The sequence below is a fragment of the Heptranchias perlo genome, chromosome 13 (assembly GCF_035084215.1).
Source record: "Heptranchias perlo isolate sHepPer1 chromosome 13, sHepPer1.hap1, whole genome shotgun sequence".
Classification (NCBI taxonomy): Eukaryota; Metazoa; Chordata; class Chondrichthyes; order Hexanchiformes; family Hexanchidae; genus Heptranchias; species Heptranchias perlo.
In genome coordinates this window covers 48,211,905-48,237,842 of record NC_090337.1, presented here as the reverse complement: position 1 = coordinate 48,237,842, position 25,938 = coordinate 48,211,905, and the positions used below count along the sequence as shown (strand labels likewise).

The following is a 25,938-nucleotide window of genomic DNA, read 5'->3' as shown; positions in this document are numbered from 1 at the left end:
GCTATTTTAACAAAGATTTGAAATAAACAGGCCAATGCCATTGTTAAAACAGCAGAATTTCAGATGAATATATTATCCACATGTTTGTTGCTAATATCGCATAGCACAGATACATTTTGGTTCATTCTGTGAATCTTGTATAGGGAGTAACAGAACATTATTATTCTGATTTCAGATGGAAGCCCTGAGTAAGATGAAAGCTATCAATAACCTAGTGAAACTTAGCTCCTTGAAGGTGGCAAAGAATAAAATGAAGGATGTGATGCATACCTGCTTAAAACAGCCTGTGTACAAGGAAGCGCTCTCTGACTTCCAGTCACCATTGAATCCCAGTGTTATCCTTTCAGAACTGAAGTAAGTTTTCTCATTCTTCTTTTGAAAAAAAAACTAGTCTGGAAAAAATTTGGCATTTGAAATTGTTCCAAATGCACACTGACCTAACTAGAATGTCATGAGCTTGTAAACTTGATTCAGACTGTGGGAGGTCCATTAACTCCCACAGATAAGCTGTTCATGAATGCAAAATGTAGGTTAACTTGTGCAGTAGATGATCCTGTTTTAGAGCTGTGTGTGAGATATTACTGATTGAGCCTCTTCGATGACTCACTGATGTGGTGCTGAGTGCTGATGTGGTGCCATCCAGACCAAAAAGTCGCAGATTCAATCCCTAATCTGTGCTGAGTCATCTAACCTCAGCCTGGGCAGCAACTGGAGGTTTCAATTGGCCTCTGCCTCACACTGGAGCATTAGGGTTTAAAGCACCTAGTTGGGCTAGAGTAGAGGGAGTTTTTGTCAGCATTAGACACTTACAGGTCAAATACAGTATGACCGGGTACTAACATGTTGCATGAAATGGAAAACATGTAGTATTCCGAACATCAATCAGTGCCTTCATAGGAGGAAAGGAGAATATTTTGGAGGATTGGGGGAAGAAGAAAAACTTTTTTATTGTCACTAGTAACATCTGTTTCAACAAATCTTATCACTGTTAAACTGGATGAAGCTTAAAACTTTACCTCAAATTTTGAAAACCCTTCTATGGAATGAGGATTGGAATGTGCTGTATAATCATCTTTTTGTGCCTTTCTGCATAGCAGCAACAAATCTACATAATCATTTGGGAGTACGGTTTAACCCCTTCCACGTTAAATTCTTCTCATTTTTCTTCCCCATACCTAACTTTTGTCATTGATGGCATTAGGTGATTTGATATTTTAGCAATATACTTTTGGCATTGATTTGTTCCTCCTTTCCTGTCATAGTGTAGACAAATGCAGGTTCATGGACTCCAAAATGAAGCCTCTTTGGATACTGTACAACAATAAGATGTCGGGAGGAGAGCCAGTGGGCATTATCTTCAAAAATGGCGACGGTAAGCTTTCCCTATTTCATAGTTAAGTGCAATTCTAAAAGAAGCCTCAACAAGAGTATGATGGTATATACATGATTTATTGAGATTATATGTATGTATGTATGTATATATATATATATATATATATATATACACACATACACACTTGTCCTATTATTTGTTGTACCCCACATATTGTCCTTTCACTCTGGGAATGATGGCCTAGGGACGATTTTCAACTCCTACCTAAAATGGGTGTGAAGATGATGGAGTGGCTTTGCCACCTGCCTGAAGCCAGTGTCGAGAGGCCCATCACTTTCAGGTTCAGGAATCATTAGTATAATCCGAGCGAGCTGCCAAGTACTCAATAAGCGCTAGCAGGAAGCTCACCACACCAGGGTTGGGGGGGGGGGTGTGGGTGGGAGGGAGGATCAGGAAATCCAGTGGCTCCATAGGCCAGAAGAGCCTGAAGTGAGTAGTAAATGGGTGGGGTGGGCAGGTGCACTTGGGGAGGGGGTCCACCCAACGGCCAGTAGTGGGCTGCAGTATGTTTGTGGAGCCGGGAAGAGCATTCCTGTTTCTCCTGGCCCCACAAAACCCCCCCAAAAACGTTCACGATCCTTTTTGAAGTGACCTTCAGGAGTCTCTTTCAGGACCACTGGGTAGGCCGCTCACTGCCCTGATTTTCCATTACGGGCCGTCCATTCTTCAGGCAAGATACGGGCTGGTGGCAGTTGAAAATCACCCCCATGGTGGACTTGGTATTTTTCACAATTAAAGCAGACCTACAACAAAAATTTGAAATTTTTTGCAAAGTCTACTTGAACTGTGCAAAAGCCCGGAAATCAGTTAAAGATTTTATCCTTCCCAACTTGGGTTGTGTCCTCAGAACATTTTGAGAGTTTGTACACTAGAATGCAATGCAGTAGTTACAGGACTGACACTGCTTGATGTGATCACTTGAGTATCATAGAATCAGTTGGCACAACATTGAATTTTATTGGTATAAGTGTGATTTATACCAATATCTATATATATATAATATATACCAATATTGCCAGTACATTGAGCTTAACAACAACACTGAGCTTATTTCTTATTTTTCATTCTCAGTGTTCAGTGGGGATATAGTCACAAAATAATTCACAGTGACTGTGTAACCCTGTCAGTTTATTTGCTTATATTAAAACAACCTTAGTCCTAAACAAGGTATATTTACTTACCTGCAGTGTAAATTGTGTAATTCTATGCATAACCTGTTGATTCATATCATCTCGGGCATCAGTTGCAGTTTGTCACCACGCTTCTGTAAAAAGAAAAACAGCGTTATGGCTTCTGTCACACACTTACCAGTTTGTATTGTTGAACTGGAATGGAAAAGGCGCACTTGAGCAGTACAGCTGGATGTAATAGAGGCCATTTGGCTTTGTTTTAAAATTGTAAGATTAACATTTCTTCAAAAGCAGTTCTGAAAAAGGAAAGCAAAATCCTATTGGATCTTTTGTTAATGAAATGCAGCAGTGACCTCTCCTGGCCAGAAACAGAATCTTCATTACTCCATATAACACTTATTCCAGTGTGAAGGATGAAAAAATTCTAACCATGTACTAGGAAGACGAAAGCAAAACATATAAAGATTTGGTGCAAAGTAATGGAAAAACCTAACAACCTGGTAAAAGATTGTTGGCTGCAAACATTGGATGAACGCAATATGTGACTCCATAGTGTATGAACATCTATACATGAAGTATAATTATAGTGGACCCACATTCATTATCAGAATAAATAAAGCACTTTAGGTCTATTTATGATAAATTACGTAGACCAAAGCAGCGGTGCGAGTCAACAGCAAATTGGACAGCAAAAAAACAAAGAGAGAAATCATGTACTGACTTGGGCTGAATCAGATTATTTTACCACGGTCATGGAATAATCACCAGGTCAGGATTTATTGCACAAGATGCTCAATTAGTGAAGGATGGATATTGTCCAAAATCACATTCTGTTTCTAGGCATGTTCATCATTCAAAAGTAAATACATACATTCCAAATTTTAATAATTTGTGGATCAACCTCCTAATGTCATGTTAATCCTGTTCGTCCTGCTTCATTCAAACTGGATGTGACATGATTACACTCGTTTCTCAGCAGCATGATGCCATAATTAAAATCCATTCTTGCAAGTGCTGAAGTACCTGCATAAAGGATTTTTTTAAAATTCGGAAATCTCTCAAGACCAGTTTCAGCAAAGAATTTGAGCATGCGTGGATGATGCATTGTGTAACCATGACACTATTAATTGATCAAACAACGCAATGAAAAGAAGGAGCCAGGAATAAAAGACTACTTAAACACTTTAGGATCCATTTTGATTCTGTTGGTTATGCCGACTGTTCCCATTTGTCCTTTGACAGAAGAGCATTTTTGAATCATCCAAAGTCCCAATTTAAAGGCTGACTTGGCTGAGAATTTCTTAGTTTTTTTTCAATGAAGTTGCTGCTGGAAGAACTTCATTTTCTTTTAAGGATAGAAAAATATCTGGCAAACCTTTTCATTGCCAAATGCAAGGTAACATAATTCACAGTGAAAAGCATCATCGTATTGCATTCAGTGTAAATGACATGTGGCTTTCTCCTTTCATTGGAGACATAGGATACACAGAAAGAGGATGCAGGTAAATAGTTCCAGCAAGAGTTGATTGGTTATGCAACTGGGCAGTGAAATAGCAAATTAAACTTAACGCTGGCCAAAAAAGTGAACAATAGGTATACAGTGAATAGAATTAAGTTAGCACAGGGAGACTTAGAAACCTGAGAGTAACTGCAGACATCTTACTTTCAATATGTAACCAATAAAACTAATAGAATGCTAGAACCAGAACAATAGAATACAAGTCTTCAGAAGTTCTGCTAAGGCTTCACAATACACTGGTCAGACCACACTTGGAGTGCAGTTCTGATCATCACGCCACAAAAAGGATATTCATTCCTTGGAAAGGGTACAGAGAAAAGCAACAGGACTAATCCCAGTTGTAAAGGGCATGATCTATGAGGAAAGATTAGAGAAATTTCAGCTTTACAGTCTAGAAAGAAAGTGGTTAAGGGAGGAGGGGATCTCATTCAGATTACTTCAAAGTGAGCCAGCGGAGTATGAACGGAGGACATAAATAGAAACTCGTGAAAAGTAATTTTAAACTTGTCAGGAAGTATTTTGCTCAGACATGGTACGTATTTGAAATCTGCTTGAAGAGTGTGAGCTGGTATCCTATGTTATTTGCAATGTAGATTTCCCCCACCGACTTCTTCCCCTTCCACTTTCATCTCTGTCTCGTCCCTGCATCTCTGTCTTCCCCTCTGCCCACCCCTTCTCCATCTCTACCCTCCTGCCTCCCCTCTCCCCTTCCTGTCTCGCCACTTCCTGCTTGCCTTCTGCCCCTCCCTCCCCATCTGCTCTCCAACCCTGTCTCTTCCTCCCTTGTCTCCCCCTCACCCATCTCCCTCTTTGTCCTTTTCCTCCCCTCCCTCCCCTCTTTCTTTAAAAAAATTTTTTTTTCTCTTTCTCTCCTCTTCTCCTATCCCCCCTTCTTTCCACTCTTCCCCCACTCCCACCGCATCCTTCCTGTTCTGACCCCCAGTCTCCCAGTACACCCATGGCCCTGGTCCAATTATACCACCACCATCTAACCACACTTCTCCTGAAGGCTAGACTTGGTCTTGACTCCCTGTGAGGAATGTGACAGGTGTGGCTTGTAATGTGTTAAAAATCTTGCATCTGCGCACAATTCCTGCCAACATTTTCCGTTGTAAATTCCAATGTCAACATTTGTAATGGAAACTGCCTATGTAAAACCTGTCTGGTTGTAATTACACCTTACCCCAGTGAAAGCACTCGGCATCACCACTGGCAGGAGGGTGTAATTACAACATGACCAGTTTACATAAGCTGTTCCCATTATAAATGTGGACATAAGAATTTATAATGAAAGTATAAAAATAAAGATAGTGGCCTGCCGTTTCCGCCGCATTTGCGCCCTTATATACCCGTAAGCTGAGCACAAACAAATTACATGGCTTAAAAGATCACAGAATTTTGGGCGTAAGTAAGTTACACACATAACTGCAATACGCCTAGGTCTCCTATCTTTTACAACAACAACAGCTTGCATTTATATAGCACCCTTAACATGGTAAAATGTCCTAAAGTGCTTCACAGGAGCAATTATCAAACAAAATTTGACACCGACCTACATCAAGTGATATTAGGAGAGGTAACCAAAAACTTGGTCAATGAAGTATAATTTAAGGAGCTACTTAAGGAGGATGGAGAGGCTGAAAGATTTAGGGAGAGAATTCTAGAGCTAGGAAGATGAAGGCACGGCCACCAATGGTGGAGCAATGAAAATCGGGGATCTGCAAGAGGCCAGAATTGGAGGAGCGCAGAGATCTTGGAGGGCTGTAGGGCTGGAAGAGGTTACAGAGATAGGGTGGGGAGAGGCCATGGAGGGATTTGAAAACATGGATGAAAATTTTAAAATCGAGGCGTTTGTCCATCAAACCCTCCGTCCAAACAAATCTCTGCCCACAGACATTGGCCATGCCTGAGACTCCCAAGTGCGACTATCCTCCAATGTGCTTGTTCAGGGGTGGGGATCTCTCAACATTGCAACCAGATTTTTAGGCGCAGCAGGAAACAATAATTTTTCTGGTCTTTCAATTGCAACTTATTGAGTGTTTTTAAAAAATTTATCCTCACTAAGAACTGTTCTGTATTTTCTGTCTCTTCGAATGGATTTTTATGGCTTAAGTATAAGTCACATTAAAAATTAAAAGCTTCCCCGATAGCAGGTTCTTAATCATGCTATGCCTGATATGCATGAATAATAGTGAAATTAGTTGAAACTTAAATTTTCATACTTAAAGATGGCGTGGGTTCGGTGCCTTCCTTGGGCCCCGATTGTTTACGCTGATTTATGCCCATTTTAAGTTTGGGAGTATTCTAATGAGATCAGGAGCATACTTGGGTGTAACTTGGCATTGTCAAAATGGGTGCAACATTGGGTGGATTTTTGGGTCGAACTTCCGGGTTGCACCCAAGGAGGAAATTCCGGGCCAGAATATATGGCTTTAATATGGGGACTGAATTACGTATGCATCCCCTAGTTCAATCATCCCCTGCCCTCTAACCCTACTTGAGCTGAAGACTACACTTGGCCTTGACTCCCTAAGTGCAATGCAATGGGAGATCAACTTTATTATTTAATGGTACATTAAGATATTCTTTGCTTTAACCTATGAACATACATGGCAATCTCCACTATTTTGAAGAGGGTTTGGTATGTTAGCATGAGACAACACTAAATTCAGTAAGCAAGTACTGCAAATGGAATAATTGTTAAACCTTTGGATGAGCACCTCTGTCAGAACAGAATATGGAAAAGAAACAGCTTCCAGATCAGGGGACACGAGATTTGCTTTCTGTTAGACTGTTGAAAGAAACGATAGTTCTGTAAAGGCCCAAAATTCCTAACAGTTTACATATTTTGTTTTTTCAAACAGTAATACTGCAAAACTTTTGTGTTGAACAAAGCTTCAGGGTTTTCTGTTTATAATGGCTCATGATTGGCTGTATATTTTTATTCTCCTAACAATGCTGTCAAGACAAGGTTTTTGGAACATGTTCAAAGCAGTTTAATGATTTCATTTTGACAGTTTATTTGAAGGTGTCACCCTCTTAGCTATTTACTAATGGTACTTCTGCTAAGTTTCTTCTTTTTGTACTTGGAAGTATTTAAAAAGAACAACAGGATGTTTCATTTATAGAATGTGCAGTATAAGCTGAAGGGTGCTTATAGACAAGTGTGTAACATTGAATGTATGAATAAGGTGGATCATATGGCTTGCACGGGTCAGTAGCAGAGAATAGAGATTCACATTACACAGCTGTACAATAAGTTCAAGGCCTCCAAGTTAGCTGATATTTAAGCTCACTTACCAATGTGAGATTCCTCTCAATTCTCAGCCAAATACACAAGTGGTGAAACTAATTATTTTAAATTACCATGCAATTCTAATGATATGTTTATATTAAAGAACAACTTCCAGGAGGGAGCTGGTGCTGAGGATTTCAGCACCAGCTTTTTATATTAAGGGGTGGATTTCAAACAGCAAGTCAAGCGGTGGTGCATGTGCAAACTTGAAAGTCATGGTTTCTGACTATCTTTCTGGAAGTCAGGCCCCTCCCTTGAAAGCGAGTGAGGATTGTACATACCATCAGTGTCAGGATTCCACATTGCTAGTCTAAACTAGGAGGCTAATCGCTCAGCCCACTGATAACCAAAAAATAATGATGTCCTATGCCACCAGAGGCAGCACTGTATATTTGCTGCTACACTGCTGCCACCAGAGGCAGCACTGTATATTTGCTGCTACACTGCTGCCACCAGAGGCAGCACTGTATATTTGCTGCTATACTGCTTCACTGGAGGCAGCACTGTATGTTCGCTGCTACACTGCTGCCTCCAGAGACTGCAGCAAAAACCACCTTATCAGGTGGGTCTCAATAACTTAAGAGATAGAAGCACCACCTCATTTATCGTACATTATTAATGTTAACTACAACACGGTAAACTAAATGCAGTATAGGAGTGCAGTATAAGTATGAGAATGGTTAGTGTCGATACACTGAGGTTAATTGGCTCTCTCTCTCTCACACATGCATACATTTAGAACTGTGACAGTTCTACTGAATTTACTTGTGATTTCTCTGTTGTCTGGTTGTTTGGGTATTGCTAGTGACTAACTGCAGTTAATTGGCTCAGGGAGGACAGGACTGTAGTAAAGGTCCACAGTATTTAGAAAGAAATCCAACGCACCATTTTATTTTTTACGCTGATTCTGAGGCTAGGAAATGGTGCAAACAGCCACGACTACATGGTGTCTGCACTGGAGTCCCAGGGCTGCTAGTTCTGTTGTCGGGGAGGGGTTAGAGATAACTGATCAACTGACGTGTCTACAAATTTCTGGCTGCACCCCTCTCCACCTCAAAGTTGATTTTTTTTTTGTAGTAGCATCACGTGATGCATTAGTGAAGCATCCACTTTTCAGTTGATTTGCTGTGGTCACGGTGACATGACATGTAGAACCATGCGATCTGTAATCCAGGAATGGAACCAAAAATGTGGGTGGTCATAGAACTTTTTTTTTGAATCAATGAAGAAGCTGGTTTTCACCACTGCTATACAAACATTTTATTTTAAATCACCAAGTTTGCTGTTGGGTAAAGCGAGGAATAGCCATAAAACTGACTGACAACCCTGACTTGCCTAAGTGCCGTTCCTCCTTCTGCCCCCCAATCGCCTGAGTCAGTTTGCACGATTCAGGTTGGAAGATTTGCAGCACTTCCCATTTCACTCAGTGAAAATCCACATCTTCCTGCAAAGTCATGTTTTTCTCACAGAAATCAGAATTTTGATCCGTGTTGAAACTCAAAGACAAGAAGTTGTCAGGATTCACTTACGGCTAATTGTTTAAACTACTCCCTAGACATCTGCCCTCAAGGAAGAGCGAAGGGAAAACATAAGCGAGCAGCTGTAAGATGGAGAAATGAGAGAGGAGATGTACAAGAGGGAGGTGTTGTGAAATCTGCTTCACTCGTGTTAAAGTTGTGCCTCACAGAAGTGCTCAAACAGGGTAACTGCCGAAGTTTAGTTCGTACAACCAAAACTCACTGGGCACTGCCACAACAGGCAAAAAGCAGCAGACATTAGTACCACTCCCTGGAATCAATCATCCACTCAGTAAAAAAGCAGAGATGAAACTGCTGGGATTGTAATGTAGCAGATGTTATGATGGAGCAGTACTGGTAACCCTTGGTGTTGCTGTTCTCGCGATTGGCCAGTGGGTAGTTGGGTTGGGCAAAGCCTAACTCCACACCGGAGGACACCACGAAAATATTGAGGAAGGGGTTGGCCCACTCAAGCCAATAGTCATAAAAAAATAATAATAAACCAGTAAAATGTAGGGGTTTCAAACCATATTGTACCCAGCAGCCATAAAATGTATCCAATGAGCCAGTGGACACCACAAACTGATACTCAAGAATTACCCAGTGTGAGCCAAAGCTGTAAATGTAAGCAATCAGTTAGAGAAACTTTCCAGGCAATCGAGTACATCCTGGACCTGTGGACTCTGCCAGATGCAGGAATAGCCCCTCCCACCTTTCCCCAGAGGGTCCTCCAATCTACTTGCCCTGTGCAATGGGTGATCAAAAAAAATATTGGTAACTAAGTTTCTAATCCACCTACTTGTCTAGTTTCTTAATATAAAGTAGGATTTCTGCAGATTTTGTCTCTATATGGTAGTGAGTGACTTAAAGTGAGTGCTAGTGATTTAAAAGAAAACCATCAAGGTGCTCAAAAAAGACTTGGTACAGCCCTAATTTAATGGCTTTGTTCGTAGAAAACTATGGAAGAATGTGGTGAGCATTTAATTGTTGACCACTGAATGGCAGAAGATGCAAATAATGTTTTTGTTTTACTAATGTGCCTGCAGCCCTGCCAGCATTTCATTGAGGGAGCTAGCTCACCACTGCATTTACAAGAAAGATGAACACTTGCATAGCTTGAACTGTAATAAATGTTTGCAATGACAGGCAAGCACCTGTGTCTCCAAAGACTCTTCCCTCATTCCCTCCCAGTTAAAGAGTGGTGAAGGGTCAAAAGTTTGGAATTGGACTTGCTTATCCCATGATTGATTCAAGAATTACATCGTTGCCTTGAAGTACAATAGCTCATGAAAGGATTGCAGTATTGCTTGCTTCTGTGTTTTTTTAACCTACCATTAGCTTTGTCCCAGCTTTATGAATGGCCTGTTAGACTTTTAAAGTTTAAGAACAGTCACGAAAAGTTTCTGTTGCTCAGCATTAGAAAGTGCCGCTGTGATGATCTACAGCAGAAAATACATTTTTTTTAATTACCCACATCAATATGGTGCTTGTGGCATTTTTTTGGGGGGACGTGTTCATCAGACAAATGAGCGCTTCTGGTATAATGCATTCATTATTGTCTAACGCGTACAGTGGTTTTACTCTACTACTGGATTATTAATGGCGCATGTTGAGAGATAAAAATGGCAGGATGTGCTGCACATGAGGAGACAACTAGCACTTCATTAGAATTGAGAGCCCTAGAAATAAAAGGGAGTTAAAAATCTATATATAATTGTGACTTGCTCATAAGCATAATAGTCTAATACCGTTTCATATTATGTGCAGATTTGCAATAAACTGAAATAGCTCACAAACCTATGCTATTTTCTTCTTTTTGTTTTCAGATCTGCGACAGGACATGTTGGCTCTGCAGATTCTGCACTTGATGGACATGCTGTGGAAGGAGGCAGGCCTAGACCTCAGGTAGGCCTCCCACAGTTCACTTCCTTCAGCTGCCTTTCAACTGGCTTAGCTTTACAAACCAGACTGTGGCAGTGTGTGCATGAACGTTTCCAGTTATTCCATCTGAAAATTTGAAGCACATTTAAAGGAAAACACTGAGCGGAAAAAGGAGACAGATTAGGCCTTAAGGCATAGTTAGCTCAGAAGAGTGCATATGGGTTCATTATGTGGGAGCCTAGCCTTAACTTTGATGTGCTTACTGAGTTGGAGCATACTTTTTCCTGAAGAAGATTTTACAGCAAGTACGCTGTGGTGCATATTTCCAGAATTTAATCCATCCACAACAAAGCAATCCTGAGTATTTTGTTAATTTAACTTTTTCTTTAGTGGTTGTTCTGTTATCTTTTTATAGTTAGATGGATCACCCATTGTATGGTACATATAGCACTTCTACCACACTTTGGCTGTGTGGCCTGTTTGTGGTCTGAATTATAGGCTTTATATAGAGAAAAATGGGCCTGTTCAATACAAAAGACAAATTTGGATACAGCTTTGTTATAAATATCGGGAATAGTATGTCAGGGCACAAATATCACCGCGAAGGGAAACATCAGTAAATCATTTAAAAATACAGTTAAAGGAAGGAAAAGACATCTTATTGCCAAGAATTGCTTGTAGATCTGTCAGTCTTTTTTCCCAAATCTATGAAAATTCAGCAGTCAAATTGTTGATAAAAGGGCCAGGATGAGATGGACTGCACCCTGAGGACATGTCCTCAACTTGACTCCTGTCAAGCTGCCTTTCTGACCAGGATGTTTTTTTCCCTTACGTTGACCCTGTTGATCTCTGGGGCTAAAGAACCTTTCATCACAGCTTGCTTTCAGTGGGGAAGCAGTTGGAGGTATGCCCAGTAGAGCTGTAAGTAGGGTAGGTTGAAATGCCATGGAAAGGTGCCAACTCGCCCGTTGAACTTCATGTGCACTTGGCGTGCAATTATCATAGTGTAATAAGATGGGGAGCATTTCCCAGTATCGTTGTAGCGGACATTTCGTTTAATTGGCCTGTAACATCTTTATTACTTTCCTCCCTCCACCCCCCCACCCCCCCCCCCCCCCCGCCCCGAAAAGAAGGCTTTATTTCTGAAACAAGCTGCTTTACAAAATTCATTGTTCATTCTCTATAGTGCTTATGATTCAATTTACTCTTTGAAGCCCAATAGTGGTTCTATTTTAATTTAAGCCTAGATAGATAATCCAAAATAAATGCATGTCTCCCTTCTTAACCAGTCTGTGGGACGGGGGAGGGAAAAGAGTGAATCTCAAACATTATTTCTATCAATCTGATGCAAATCCCCTGTTCCCAGTGTTGACCAATTCTGAGTAAATACCACAATCTTTCTACTGGGATCATTTACTGTTATTCAGCTGCAAACTTAGCAGCAAATTATTTTTTTTTGCAGCTTTCATGTAAAATCTGAGACTTTTTAATACTAAAAATATGGAAATGTCAATTAATTTAAATCTGACACTGAGGGGTTTTAAAGCACCTACGATGACTGCTGTTGATCTATCTTAAATTCAGACACCAGTAATGTGTTTTCTTTCTGTGCTGGCGCAAGGAACTTGTTAAAACATTGGCAGCTGAAAGTACATTGCACTCACTGAAAAGGTAATGGATACTTGGGGTTTTAATTGTTTGCTGCATTTTGTTTCAAACATGTGAGAAGCCACAGAAGTGGCGCTTATGTGCCAAAATATCCAGGAAAAAAGATTAGATAATCTCCTCAGCATCTGGAATCTGCAGACTTCCTTGGCACAATTTCATTTTCTAAGCCTTGGCCTTTAGGGAGGATGTCAAGGCCTCGGAGAGGGTGCAGAAGAGATTTACTAGAATGGTACCAGGGATGAGGGACTTCAGTTATATGGAGAGGCTGGAGAAGCTGGCATTGTTCTCCTTAGAGCAGAGAAGGTTAACAAGAGATTTATTAGTGGTGTTCAAAATCATGAATGCTTTTGAAGGAGTAAACAAGGAAAAACCGTTTCCAGTGGCAGAAGGGTCGGTAACCAGAGGACACAGATTTAAGGTAATTGGCAAAAGAACCTGAGGCGACATGAGGAAACATTTTTTTACGCAGCGAGTTGTTATGATCTGGAATGCACTGCCTGAAAGGTTGGTGGAAGCAGATTCAATAGTAACTTTCAAAAGGAAATTGGATAAATACTTGAAGGGAAAACATTTACAGGGCTACGGGGAAAGAGAAGGGGAGTGGGACTAATTGGATAGCTCTTTCCAAGAGCCGGCACAGGCACGATGGGCTGAATGGCCTCCTTCTGTACTGTACCTACTATGATACTATGCTGTACTTTTCGTTCTGGATGAACGTATGGACAGAATGCAACACCATCTGTTGCTTTTCTGGGCTGACTACAACTGTGGAAATGTTCCAGCTTTCTGGATTCTGCTGGATCCCCGATAGGAATAATTAATACATTCCTTTTGCTTTTCTTTTGATGGCTTTTCCATTGGAATTGTTGCCGTAGAAGTAAGCCATGAGTCAGGAAACAAACTAGTCGTAGAAGAGGACTTGATAATGCAAAGTGTGTGCTTAATATCACAAACATCTAGAGCACCGTTTCATCGCAGTGCCTTGCTTACAAAAATATCTCACCTTCAATTTACCTGATGTCTCCTCACTGCACAGTGAAACCTAGTAACAAAGGTCTGCTGTATGTCGCTCGGAGACATCTAACGAGCAGGCTCTGTTAATCAGTTAAACTATGCCTGAATGTACTATATAGACCCATCTGTCATGTGTAAAGGTGTTTATTTACATGGCTTCCCATGTGAATTTTTCCACTGACAGATGCAGACCAGGAAGATCCCAGGTTCAATGTTTTCCCTGTTCTGAATTAGCTGATCCCAGCCAGGGCAGAGATAGGGATGTAGTCCAGCTGCTCCTGCTGGAAGTGCGTACGTGTGTCAATGTCCATGAAGACGGGCTCAGGCTCAGGCTCAGGCTCAGGCCTGATAATCTGTGCAGTCAAGTAGTCTGTCAATACTGACCGGGGTCACTCGCGATGAATGACTGCTTGGCCGAGGTATTAGGGAGATGTTGGAGTTCCTGGATTTGTACCCCATCAAGATTCAGGAAAGGAAGGGCTAAAATCGGTGGGAAAAACAATGTTTTGATAAAACATATCATTTTTCTGACGTGAGGGATGCTATAGAACTGAACATTTATATGGCAGATGCCGACAAAAACAGTGACATTAAGATTCCTGCATAACGGGAATGACCAGCTCCTTGTTAACTATAGCCCCCTCTTTGCCTGGCTTCCACTGGCCAGGGGAGTTAAAATCTGCCCCCCCTCCCCTTAGTAGTGTCAAACTGAAGCAGTGCGAGTCTGCCTTGCACCACTTCGCTCCAGTGTTGCACTGCACTTTAGCACCACTGTGCTGTGGAAACAGCTGGGCACTGACACTAAAACTGCAGTTTACACCCATCCTGCATTACTATTGCTTGCTCGACTTCATTTTCAATGTAAAATATTGCTTTTACTGTGTTTCTCTTTCAGAATTGTACCTTATGGCTGCCTTGCAACTGGAGATAAATCTGGTGTTATTCAGGTGGTCTCTGCTTCAGAAACTATAGCCAATATTCAGCTAACTAACAGTAATGTCGCTGCTACTGCTGCCTTCAACAAAGATGCCTTGCTGAACTGGCTTAAGGAAAAGAATTCTGCGTAAGTTTTTCCCCTTTTCACTTGGCCCTTGCGTGTGTGTTTGAGGAACATATAGAAAAACCTTTGTGAACATGCATTGCTTTTTCTTCCTCTCTCTTTCTGCCAATTTACTCTCCCTTCTCCCCCACCCGCCCGAACCCCCCCCCCCGGCCTTCCCCGCCCCAAAAGTATAAATTCCTTACGGGAGTATGGTCTGACAGAGATGTGGTTCACAGGTACCAATAACCCTCTGGTTTCTCAACAAGTGGCTTGTCTTGATTTGAGAGACTGGACAGGCCGTGTTGAGAGGCTATTGTCCCATAGGAGGAGTCACAGCTGAGTCTGTCCTTGTCCAAATTCCATGTATATGCATTTCCCACAGAGGTTTCTGGATAGCGGCAGTCAGAGCAAGAACCCTACCTGATTTTTAACATTTTCTTCCCCTGCCAAGAAGCACCGAGGCCGGATGTTGTACTCCTACAGCCACACTGGCGGAGATCAGCTAACACGACAGACTGGAGATCGAGCCTCCGAACTTCCTGGTCAGTGTGACTTAGCTGCTCATTGCTTTAATCAGCTGAGCTCTCGGAGCAGTCCAAACACACTTTAACTGATTTTAGTAGGATGTACGTCTAAGAGCCGTGGGTGATTTGTGGAAAATATTTCCATTCAGTAACACTGTGTGGTAACAGAAGTCCCTACTGTGGCATGCTTCACCTCTGGGGGAGTGGGGGGGGTCACGTCCCCATATTTGCTAACACAGCAGTGCATAGAACATTGCTGCTGTCGCAAGACTTTAACTTCCAATGGTTGTGGGAGTCCAGCAGAATGTTTTTTCACTAAATGTGGTTCCAAACTGTATGTCGTTAATAATGGCAGGTTTGCTCTGGTGCTGCACTCTTTACTGGAAGTAAAAATGCACCTGGATCAATTGCTATGGCCTTTGTGTAGTAAACTTACACAAAGCAAAAAAAATATGGTTGACTTTGGGAACGTTCACAGAAGGATAGATAATGAGAGCTCTTGTCCCTTGGAAACTGCTATAACAACTTTTTGGATGACCTAACGTTTGGGATAGTCAGGATACCTGGCCAGAGTTCTAAAGAATCATTTATGCACATCTGAGAAAAATCACTGCAACCATTGGAAGAATTTATTATAGAATCTGTGACAAACCTCTTCACTCTGTATGCTGTGAATTTTGACTTGCACACTCTGCAATAATATTTTCCACAGATGCATGCCTTTGTAAAAGTCAAACCGAAACTTCAGCCCATGCAGTTTCTTAATTAAAGTCAAATCCCTCTGGGGACTTGCCCCACCCTATTTCCTCAAAAAGCCAAGGAGGTTGGTGAGGCAGGAATTCTGCGTTTGCTGACACCATGTTAGGTTATTTCCATATAGGTAATCAAGTTTATTCCTAATTGATTATTATTTTGCCAGTTGTTGATGTAAGACGAACTTTTGTTTTGTCACCTCCTTTGAAAATAGCGTGTAGACTTGAAAATCTAAAAGTGCTGGCAGTCATCACATGGTTAGGTCCCAGAATTAATTGATTCCCTCATAATGACTGAGCACTTTATGGATTTTGTCCCTAATCTCACCAAATATCATTAGGTATAAAGCATCCATGCCTGGGGAATACTTGCAGTTTTTTTATATATTTATTCTTGGGATCTGGACGCAGGGAAGGCAGTATTTGCCCACTCTTGGTCACCTCAAGGACATTAAGAGTCAACCTCATAATGTGGGACTGGAGTCACATGTAGGTCAGACCAGGTAGGTGTGATAGGTTTCCTTCCCCGAAGAACATCAGTGAAACAGTTGTGTTTTTACAACAATTCAGCAGTTTTCAATGTAATAGCTGACAAATGACCAGATTTCTTGAATTCAATTTCACAACTTTCAATGATGGGATTTGAACTTACAACCTCTAGATTGCTAGTCCAGTGCCGTACCCACTAGCCTACCACAAGTCTTTATCTCCACCATCCAACAAGATGATTCTGGATTAGTTCTCATATCCCTGCTTCCCTCACTCCACCACTGGAGACCAATCCTTCAGTCATGCCACCGTTACCTTCTAGAATTCTCTCCCAAAACCGCTTTGCCTCAGTCTTCCATCCTAGAAAAGCCTCCTAAAAGCCCTTGTCTTTAACTGTGCCTTTAGTCCCTGCTCACTCTTCCTCTTCTTACAATTTTCCTCCTTTTTTCTGTTTAGTATCCAACAAGTTGTATGAATCCTTGGAATCACTTCCAGCTTATTACTGTATCCCAGTAATTCTATATAATATATATGAAAGCTTTTAAATGCCCTATTTTAATACCTCACTCTGAATCTGAAATATATAAACCTCCGTACCTTACTTATTATTGATACAGCTCCAATTGCTCCAGTAGATAAATTGTTCATTGTTTTCTTCATCTTCTTGGTAACAGGGATGCTCTTGAGCGAGCAATTGAGGAGTTTACTCTGTCATGTGCTGGCTACTGTGTAGCAACATATGTGCTGGGGATTGGTGACAGACACAGTGACAACATCATGGTCCGAGAATCTGGTCAGGTATGATCTAATAATATTTACAGAGCAGCAAAGAATTGACTTAGGAACATGGTGATGAGATCTAACATCAGCATTTTGCTGATGTTGCAGGGTTCGCTCCTGGTTTCAGATAACTTTTCAGCAGGAGGTTATAGAATCATAGAATGATACAGCACAAAAGGAGGCCATTCGGCCCATAGTGCCTGTGCCGAGACATGTTTTACATAAATAAGCTAATATTTAAATGTGGGGTCTGTCGTTTGTATTTATCAGGCATGATAACCCATTTAAATCTGTGTTGGTATAACATGATGATTTGAGTAGTCAAAGTGTTGCAACTCTCATACTGACTGAGAAACTAACAGTAAGAAAATCTTTATTTCAACCTGTGAGCATCTCTAATATTAATTTTGTTCATTTGACAAAAAGGGGTAAGAAAAACCAACATGATAGTTTAATGATGCCTAGGAAGGTTTCAAAATAAGTACCTCTACAATTCTGGTGAATTCCAATTGTGAAGTAAAATTGAAGAAGTATGCAGATCCATAAAACCCATCGTCCAAATGTTCAAACATCCCAAGTAATAGTGTTCCACCTTTCGATTTTATTTTTTGTACTGTTACAGTGTTACTGCAGGATTCAGTGCTAAGCTGCTACAGCAGTCTCAGTAAGTGGTTTAAAGTCTAATCCCCCTTTATATTGTACTATAATGCTGCCACTGACCGCAGCCCCAACTTCAGAAGCAGTGCTATTCTGTAAATGAGATGATGCTACTACTGCAAAAGCAGCCAAGAACCACCTCTGGAGGCAGCAGTGCCACTGTAAATGGCTGCCAGTAGCTGCATGAATTTCTTGGTTCTGACCATGGGCAAGCTCAAATTTCTTGCAGGGCTGGCCTTTGTGGACCTCTGAACATTGGGTACAGTCTAAAGCCAGAGAACTAAAGCTTGAACACAACTTCATTTACAGTTGTTTCTGTTTTGCCACTGGTGCTCTGGAATCAGTTCCACAATGTGAATGGGATGATTCCACAGCAGCAAGTTACTTGGTAGAACTGCTTTAGGTAGAAACTATCAATCGATCAAATTGTGATTGCGGTGAAGATTGAAATCTTTGAAACTCTCCTCCTAGTAAAATGTAATTTCTTTCAAGATTTCATTTTTAATGTTACTTTAGTTTGAAAAATTGAAGAGAGTTTTTGCAAGGGAGTAATCCTGTTGTTTTTCTGTTTCAAGCTCTTTCATATTGACTTTGGACATATCCTTGGCAATTTCAAGTCGAAGTTTGGGATTAAGAGAGAGCGGGTGCCTTTCATTCTTACCTATGATTTCATTCATGTCATTCAACAAGGAAAAACAGGAAACACTGAAAAATTTAGCAGGTAAATAAATGGTCCTGTCATAGCTGTTGTGTTATGGTTCTACCAGAACAGACTCTCACAAAGGATACTACCAACAGCAGCACATTGTATTGAGATACTTCTTTTAGATTTCTATCCATCATCCCAGCCTGGTGTGCCCTCTCTCAAACCAGTCACAATTGATGTGCATTGGCTTCCTTTGTCTATTTATACTCATTCAGCACTCCCTTCCCCTTCCCCTGTCTTTTATAATATTACTGACATAACCTCTTATCGTAACTAAGCAATTGCATAATAGTTATCAACAAATATGCAAATATAGAACCTTCTAATAAGTGCATGTATGTTTGACACATCGCCAGTGGCTTGTGTGGTGTAACAATAGCTCTGTATCTGTTCATGTGGTCCAAACCATTTAATACTATAACATGCTATAATTTCCTAAGAAGAAAAGGGTTCCTTGAATTTGGATGTTGCAAATTATTTAATTGGTAAAATTTGAGTCTATTCTTAAGCTTCAATTAAGTGTAATATGATGATTGATATACAGTGGGTAGTAGTATAAAATATTTGTGCCTTATGAGCGAGGACTATAACTCACTTGTGCCTTTGTTTTCTCTAAAATCAGCTTGAACAAATGACTTATGCAGCAGCTTGGTAAGCATTGGGAACTTCCCAAGGGTTAGAAAGATGCAGATTTGAGCCCACCTTTGCTCACGTAGAATTCCCAATCTTGCTTATGCTGTGGAACAGAACAGAAAGCAAAGGCTAAACACTCTCCCACAGCAAGGACAGGAAATTGGAGCAACTCATTTCTGTGGGCCTCCTTGTGTCCAGCTCAAGAATAATATTGGCATAAGCCTGGAATAGGTAGCTCAACCCCCTAATCTCATTTAGGGAATGGAGAGCGGTGTGGGGTGAGCTACATTTGGTGATGGTGGGGTAAACATTTTCATTTGTAGTGCTGGTGATCATAAACCCACGGAGAACTGTAATACTCATAATTGGTTTTCACATTGGAGAGGTGTTTGGCCACTGGTTTGGGAGAGAGAATTCATTTCTTTGACACAAAAGAACCTGGCAAACAGGTAAATGAACTACCCAGAGTTGGGTAGAACAAAATGTGTAGAGTATGTGTTTGTTGATATATCGCTGTCCTTTTATTTCTTCATGACATCAGAATGTTGTACATTTTCAATGTGTTGCCTATTTTTGGAAGGTTCCGCCAATGTTGTGAAGAGGCTTATCTGATTCTGCGCAAGAATGGAAACCTGTTCATTACTCTGTTTGCACTAATGTTGACAGCAGGACTACCTGAGCTAAGCTCTATCAAAGACATCCAGTATCTTAAGGTAAAACCTTCTTTCTACAGCTCTTCCTGTATTCTATGAGAATTACTACAAAAACACACAATAATGTGAGGCCTTTGGTTTATAAGATACATCTTTTCTTCCTCCTCCCTCCATCCAACAACAAAGTAAAAAATGCCCCAGCACTTTATATTTCTTTCAGCCCCTCTTTCCCTTCCTACTATTACTATCTGATCAACTGGCATGTGATGTCGGTTCTAAAGCACATGCAGTGCCACCCTTAAGTGCCTGCTTGGATCAGTACCAGAATAGCATGAATTGACAACTATGTATTGTGTGATTATTTTCCTTATCTTGCCATGGGAAGGGCATTCCCCCCACTAAAGACCTCTCAGGATGGTCCAGCTGAGACTGACAAAACACTATGTGGAGGGTAACATATGCCCTCCGTCCTCTGGCACCAGGGTCGTCATGAAATTTTATCCTTGCTGATTGCGTTAACTGAAAGCCATTTTATTATGGGTGATTCAAAAGAAGAATTTCATTTATGTCAGTTTTGTATTAATTCAGAATGCAAATATTGGTGCCATTTAATACTCAAACAGATAGATCATATGGACCTTCTGAACGTAACCATAGTTTTTTTTTATATAAGGTAATGAACTTGTGCAAAGGAAAGTGTTGTTTCAACTGCTGTATTTTTTCAATATAAGCCGTGGAAATAGTTTTTTTTGGCTGAAGAAAAACCACATAGCAAACATATTTATATTGAAGGGGATCTTCAGGCCACCATTATCCATAATCCCATTTTTATTGATTGTTCTTCCCACCCCCCCCCAAGTGCCATACATAATATGCACACATGTGTGCGCAATGTTCTTTTAACAATGGGACAGTTCTCACACATGAACAAAAGATCCCATCCTGCATCAGTGGGCACACCATTGGTGGCTTCAGTACTCAAATGCTAGGGAAGAGGGGACAACAGTCTGGATTCTCAATGCTTATTGCTATCCAGTGACATCCACCCCTAACACTGGAATGTGTGATGGTGAAGAATTGGGATGAGCTTAGCTGTGATTATGGTCAAACAGCTTGCTGATATTCCCTGTATTGGCACTGACATGGCTTCCCAGATGACATCCTGAGCTATACCCCAGCTTGAATCTCAACCTTCAGGTAAGGAGGGAAACAAAACGAGGAGAAAACCACCACCCTGTATTTCTAGTATGACCGAAACACCCATAAGAGGAAGTGGCACAGATTGAGGCTTAGAGGTTATCTATTTCTCTACATTGAAACACACATACTTTCAGGAAGCCCAAAGTGTATCAGTTGGGTATTGTGATGTGATTTTCTTTTTTGATCAGTTTAGAAATGTGGTTCCATAAGTTATCAAAAGGGACGCAACCCTGTATTTTACGATCTCCTCTTATTGGCCCCAGGACTCTTTGGCTTTAGGAAAAAGCGACGATGAAGCATTGAAGCAGTTTCGACAAAAGTTTGACGAGGCCCTTCGTGAAAGCTGGACAACGAAAGTGAACTGGATGGCTCATATTGTGGCCAAAGACGGCCGGTCCTAGCAATTTCAACAATGCACTGAAACAACTACAGGGTGTTAAAAGAGGGAACAGCTGACTTCTGGACCAAATTGCAGGAGAATTCCCAGTTGTTGCACTCCATGCCTTCCAACTTCCTTTGCAACTGGAACGTTGTGTAATATGATGTGTATATATGCTGGATCTTGCTGACTTTGCACGCTGTGGGCTACAGGTTGCTTCATCTTCAGATTTTTAAATGGCATGGTACTAGTAGAATAGATGTGCATTTACCAGAAGTTGGGGCTGACTGATACCAAACATTGAACGCTACCAATACCCATACTGTGTGATTGGTATTGGCTGTTATTCATATTAATACCTATTTATATTCGATTCATTTTAAATTGAAGTTTTTTTTTAAATCAGTAAGGCTAGACTAAAAGGCCATGACAGGATCCAGTGAATAGGAATTGGTGATGTTTTTTTTTGAATTAAGTATTTTTATCATTCTGAATTTATAGCCAACACCAGTCCATACCATAGTACAAACACCAACCTCAGTATCAGTCAATTCCTTCTTGGACACCGTAGCTGCTGTTTGATCGAAACCCTATTGCTGCAGACATTTCTTTTTAAATCCGAGGAGTATGATTCTGTTTTCACTTAAAATCTTGAACAGCTTGATGTTATATAGTTGGGTCTAGGAGGGAAAAAAATGTCATTTCATACCTAGCACACATCTATCTACCCATGACACTACTCATCATGAGCCCATGTTATTTCATGGATGATTTATAAATAGCTGGTAAGTAAACCTAGAAATTGCCTTTCTGTTCAGTATCCATTCTATTGTGATCTTAGCACTGAATAAGGAAAATGTTTAGCAGTAGCAGATTTGTCAATTTGTATCAAGTCAACTTGAGTTTTCATGAATGATTTTATCACCTTTTCAAAGCAATCTTTATTCCCCTGAAGGTCATAGAAATGTAAGAGCTGTAGTGTTCCGTTTTCACTTTGCAGTTTATGTGAAATTGTAATCTAAAGATGAAGACCAGAGTTTGAGCTGTCCAGAGCTTTGTGATGTGTTTCAGGTGGTGTTTGTAGACAGGGTTAGCAATCTAGGTTCAATTCTGCACCATTAATTTAAGAGCCTATCTGGAATTCATCCAAAGGGCTTTAGCTAGGTTTTGCAGCACATGATATCCCAGGAATTGTAACGGTGTGCTGGCTTTAGCCGTTTCCTATCACTTTAGTGATAGATAACATAAAATAAAGAGAAATATGCTTTGAACTCCCATTCTCAAGTGTAGTGGAGCATGTATCCATGCTGTAGGTTCAATGGAAGGCAACACGTTTCTGATATTACCACACATAGCATTTGGATTCCCCCAGGTGATCATAAGTGTAATGTGAGCACTGCAATTTGCAGTTGATACGTTGTAATGGACTTCACTTTTTAACAGTTAAGTGCTATCAAGTTCACACGTGAAAATCTTGAGGAATATACCTGACCTGCCCAAATCGGTGCTACATCTACAGTTCAGATGAGCACAGAATGCGCTGATGTTTACAAAACATAGAATGATAGGCATATAACAGGAATTTGGAGGACATGCAAATTTTGTATTTTTGAATGATCTTTGAACTGTACACACCAGACTGGCCTGCAGCCATTCTGACCTGAACCTGCACTGGGAAACCACTGTTCTATTATAATCCATCTGAACTCGGCCTCGTAGGTAGCTATCTTCTGACAGGCCTTTTGTATTTCCAGTTACACACGATGCACATTGAATCCAAATTGCCCACTGAGCCAAATCACGTAAAGGAGATCAGTTGATTCAATCTAAATTCGGATGCTTCTGACCCCCAGTGGCTGTTGTTTATTTAGGATGCTGCCAGTTAAATCTTTCGATTCAGCTAAGATGTAATATCGTAATCCTGCCTTGATTTGACTCGATCTCCAGTGTGGCTCATGGGAGGGGGGAGAATGCAAAAAGATAAAGTGGATGCTGCAGTTTTGATGCGTCGATGGAATGGTACTGCATTTCCTCTTCCCCGGTGCTATGCAGACAGCCACTCTTAATTTGTGCAATATGAAAATGCTTGTAAATTAAGCCACCATGAAAGCATCGGTGAAGGAACTGAGAATTCTCACTGCTGCTACCTTTTCAGGCAAAGGACCGCAATGGCTTTAACTATGTGGATATTAGAAATTCGTGCTGATGCCTTTGTGTTTTTTACACTAAAAATATATTAAAGGTATTTTGGAATAAGATGGCTTTCTTACAAGCATTGGGCATGACGGGTTACCAAGATTCAGCTAGGTGGAAATCTTTTATGGTAAAATAGATGTTCGGAGCACAGATTATCTTTTTTGGAATATTTTGGGAGCTCGCCAGAGTGTGCACAAATCTCCAGTTCAGAACTAAACCATTTCTGCCATTATGCTTCACATGAAAAAGGACTGGTAAGACTGAAGTTTTACCTAAAAAAAAATAGTAAATTGAAGTGATTTTGATTTGCACAGTTTAACCTAAATGCATAGATATTAAAGTAATTATTAATACTTTAGTGCACTTTAGCTGATAGTTAATGTATCTGGCCTCTGGATAGGAACATTCTGACACCTCTGATCTCAGCAAGGATATCTCTTTTGCACACCTGAAATTGACATGAAAATATACTAACTCAAATTCTGAAGCCATTACTGCTTTTTAACTGGTCAGATTGGACGCCCACCAGTTATTCACGGTAATACTGGAATTTCTCACTAGCTATCGACTTAATGACAATTGATTTATTTCTTTGGAAAAGTGGATTTCAACAATAAGTAAACCTAAGGCTAAAGCTCTGGTTTACTTTTTGTTTGTATATGGTTTCCAGTCAGTTAACCAATCCAAAATTGTATAAATAGGCTTGTGAAAAGCTCCAGTAAATTTCCAAATGTAAACAAGCACAACTGATTTGATAAAGCCTTATGGAAAGTCAAATGGGTATCTAGTTGATTTTGGCCAGAGGTTATGGAGGGTGAATGGGAGGTAAAGGGGAAGAGGAGGATGAACTAATTGTGTTCAAATGTTGCATTGATGGGGTTGTATTCTTCATGTGCAATGCCCACTCTATGCTGCGCCCTAAAATGATTGTGAAGTGTTATTTATTTGTGTTTAAATACATTTTCAGTGTTCTCCTTTTATTATCTTCCCATCTCTACGCCTCCCCTTTGGAAGGATGGGATGTTCTGAGCTGCAGACTGCTCCATGGCTGCTGTCAAAGCTGCTTTATATTGGTCCAAGATGTACGCTTGGCAGGGCAGACTGCATCTCCCTGTCGGTCTTTTTCCCTCTCCAAGATGGAATGCTGTGCCACCAGAGGGGGAATGGTCCCCATCTTGTGACCAACTGAGAACCGTCAAATCTTGCCCGCCAGCAAGAGCCATGGTTGAATGCCAGTTGAGGTTGGGAATGGGATTTGAGCCAGTAACCTTATTATTGGTAGTTCAATGCTCTAGTACCAGTGCTACTGCTCTACCCTTTGTATATTATTTATAATAGTTGAATGCTTGTTGCTACTACTGAGTTGTGTAGATTTGTACAGAATTATTTAGGAATTTTTAAAAAACATTTTGTTCTTCGTAAGGTCTTGAGCAACTCCCCTACAATATTCCAACAAATGTTATACAGATAATGGATTTATTTAATTCCACGTCTTTGTAATAATGAAATAATATGTACGATAAATGAGTGGAATACATACAGGAAACTGTGCCTTTAAAGATTTGCCACAGATTTCGAATGTACTAATGTTAAAAGAAATGCTTCAGAATTTTTTTTCTGGTATATTCGACCAAATGTGACATTTCAGATGGAAAAGTACAAAGACACACTTACTAAATGGCTGTCAAATGTATATTTTGCTTTTAAATAAACTGTTTTTATAGAACTTTTTTTTCTCTATTTGGTTTCTGCATTAAACAAGGCTTGCATCCACTTGCTATGCTGCAGTGAAACACTTCTCTCCCACTCTGTGTCATCATGTTGAAATTAAGGCCCACCACTCTAGACTATAAGCTTGTCATGAATTTTTAACTGCTCAGCGGGGAGATGCGTTGGTTCAAAACGGAGCAATTGCTGTTGTGCCCAAGTGGCTGAAGGTAGCCCAGACCACAGGTATTTTCTTATTGCTATGGAGAAATCTGGGTGGAGGTTCATAGTGCAGGACAATGCCACGGTTGAAAAGGGTAGGTAAAAGGGTAAGGTAAATCAAATAGTGACGCCAAGCTTGTGTTTTTAAAAGCTGGTCGTCATCTTGCCTTGTAGCCTTATGGTCTGAAATTAAAAGCAACATATTCAGGGTGGTTACTTTTGGAAAGGGTGCTCCAACTGTTGACAAGTGAACTTTCCCAAAAGTCTTTTGACAGGATACTTTTAATTTTAAATGGTAAAAATTAGCTCACTGGGTAGATAAATCTGTCCTGTGTATAATTTACATGCTTAATACATTTTAAAATGTAGTATTCAGATTATGTTACATATATGTATCCAAACACATATGTGCACACACACATTGATCTCGAATAAATGATTTAACGGAATTACAGAATACAATTATCTTTCATTTAATACTTGCAAGAAATTAGCTGCCACAAATCAAATACAACAAATTGCATTTATGTAGCAGCATTATCATAATAAACATCTGAAGGTATTCAACTGCCTACAGATAA

At 40.5% G+C, this 25,938-nt stretch overlaps 1 protein-coding gene across 1 annotated transcript in view; it reads left to right on the top strand.

Annotated features, from left to right (window-relative positions):
• The window catches only part of pik3cb (phosphatidylinositol-4,5-bisphosphate 3-kinase, catalytic subunit beta), a 171,676-nt gene extending 146,522 nt beyond the window's left edge, over nucleotides 1-25,154 (top strand). Inside the window, exons 16-23 of the mRNA XM_067995438.1 lie at nucleotides 176-354; nucleotides 1,263-1,372; nucleotides 10,681-10,759; nucleotides 14,313-14,480; nucleotides 16,899-17,022; nucleotides 18,237-18,382; nucleotides 19,581-19,713; nucleotides 21,117-25,154. Coding sequence (XP_067851539.1) covers nucleotides 176-354; nucleotides 1,263-1,372; nucleotides 10,681-10,759; nucleotides 14,313-14,480; nucleotides 16,899-17,022; nucleotides 18,237-18,382; nucleotides 19,581-19,713; nucleotides 21,117-21,254 — 1,077 coding nt within the window. The 3' untranslated portion in view covers nucleotides 21,255-25,154. The remainder of the gene's footprint in view (nucleotides 1-175; nucleotides 355-1,262; nucleotides 1,373-10,680; nucleotides 10,760-14,312; nucleotides 14,481-16,898; nucleotides 17,023-18,236; nucleotides 18,383-19,580; nucleotides 19,714-21,116) is intronic.
• The last annotated feature ends 784 nt before the right edge of the window (nucleotides 25,155-25,938 follow it).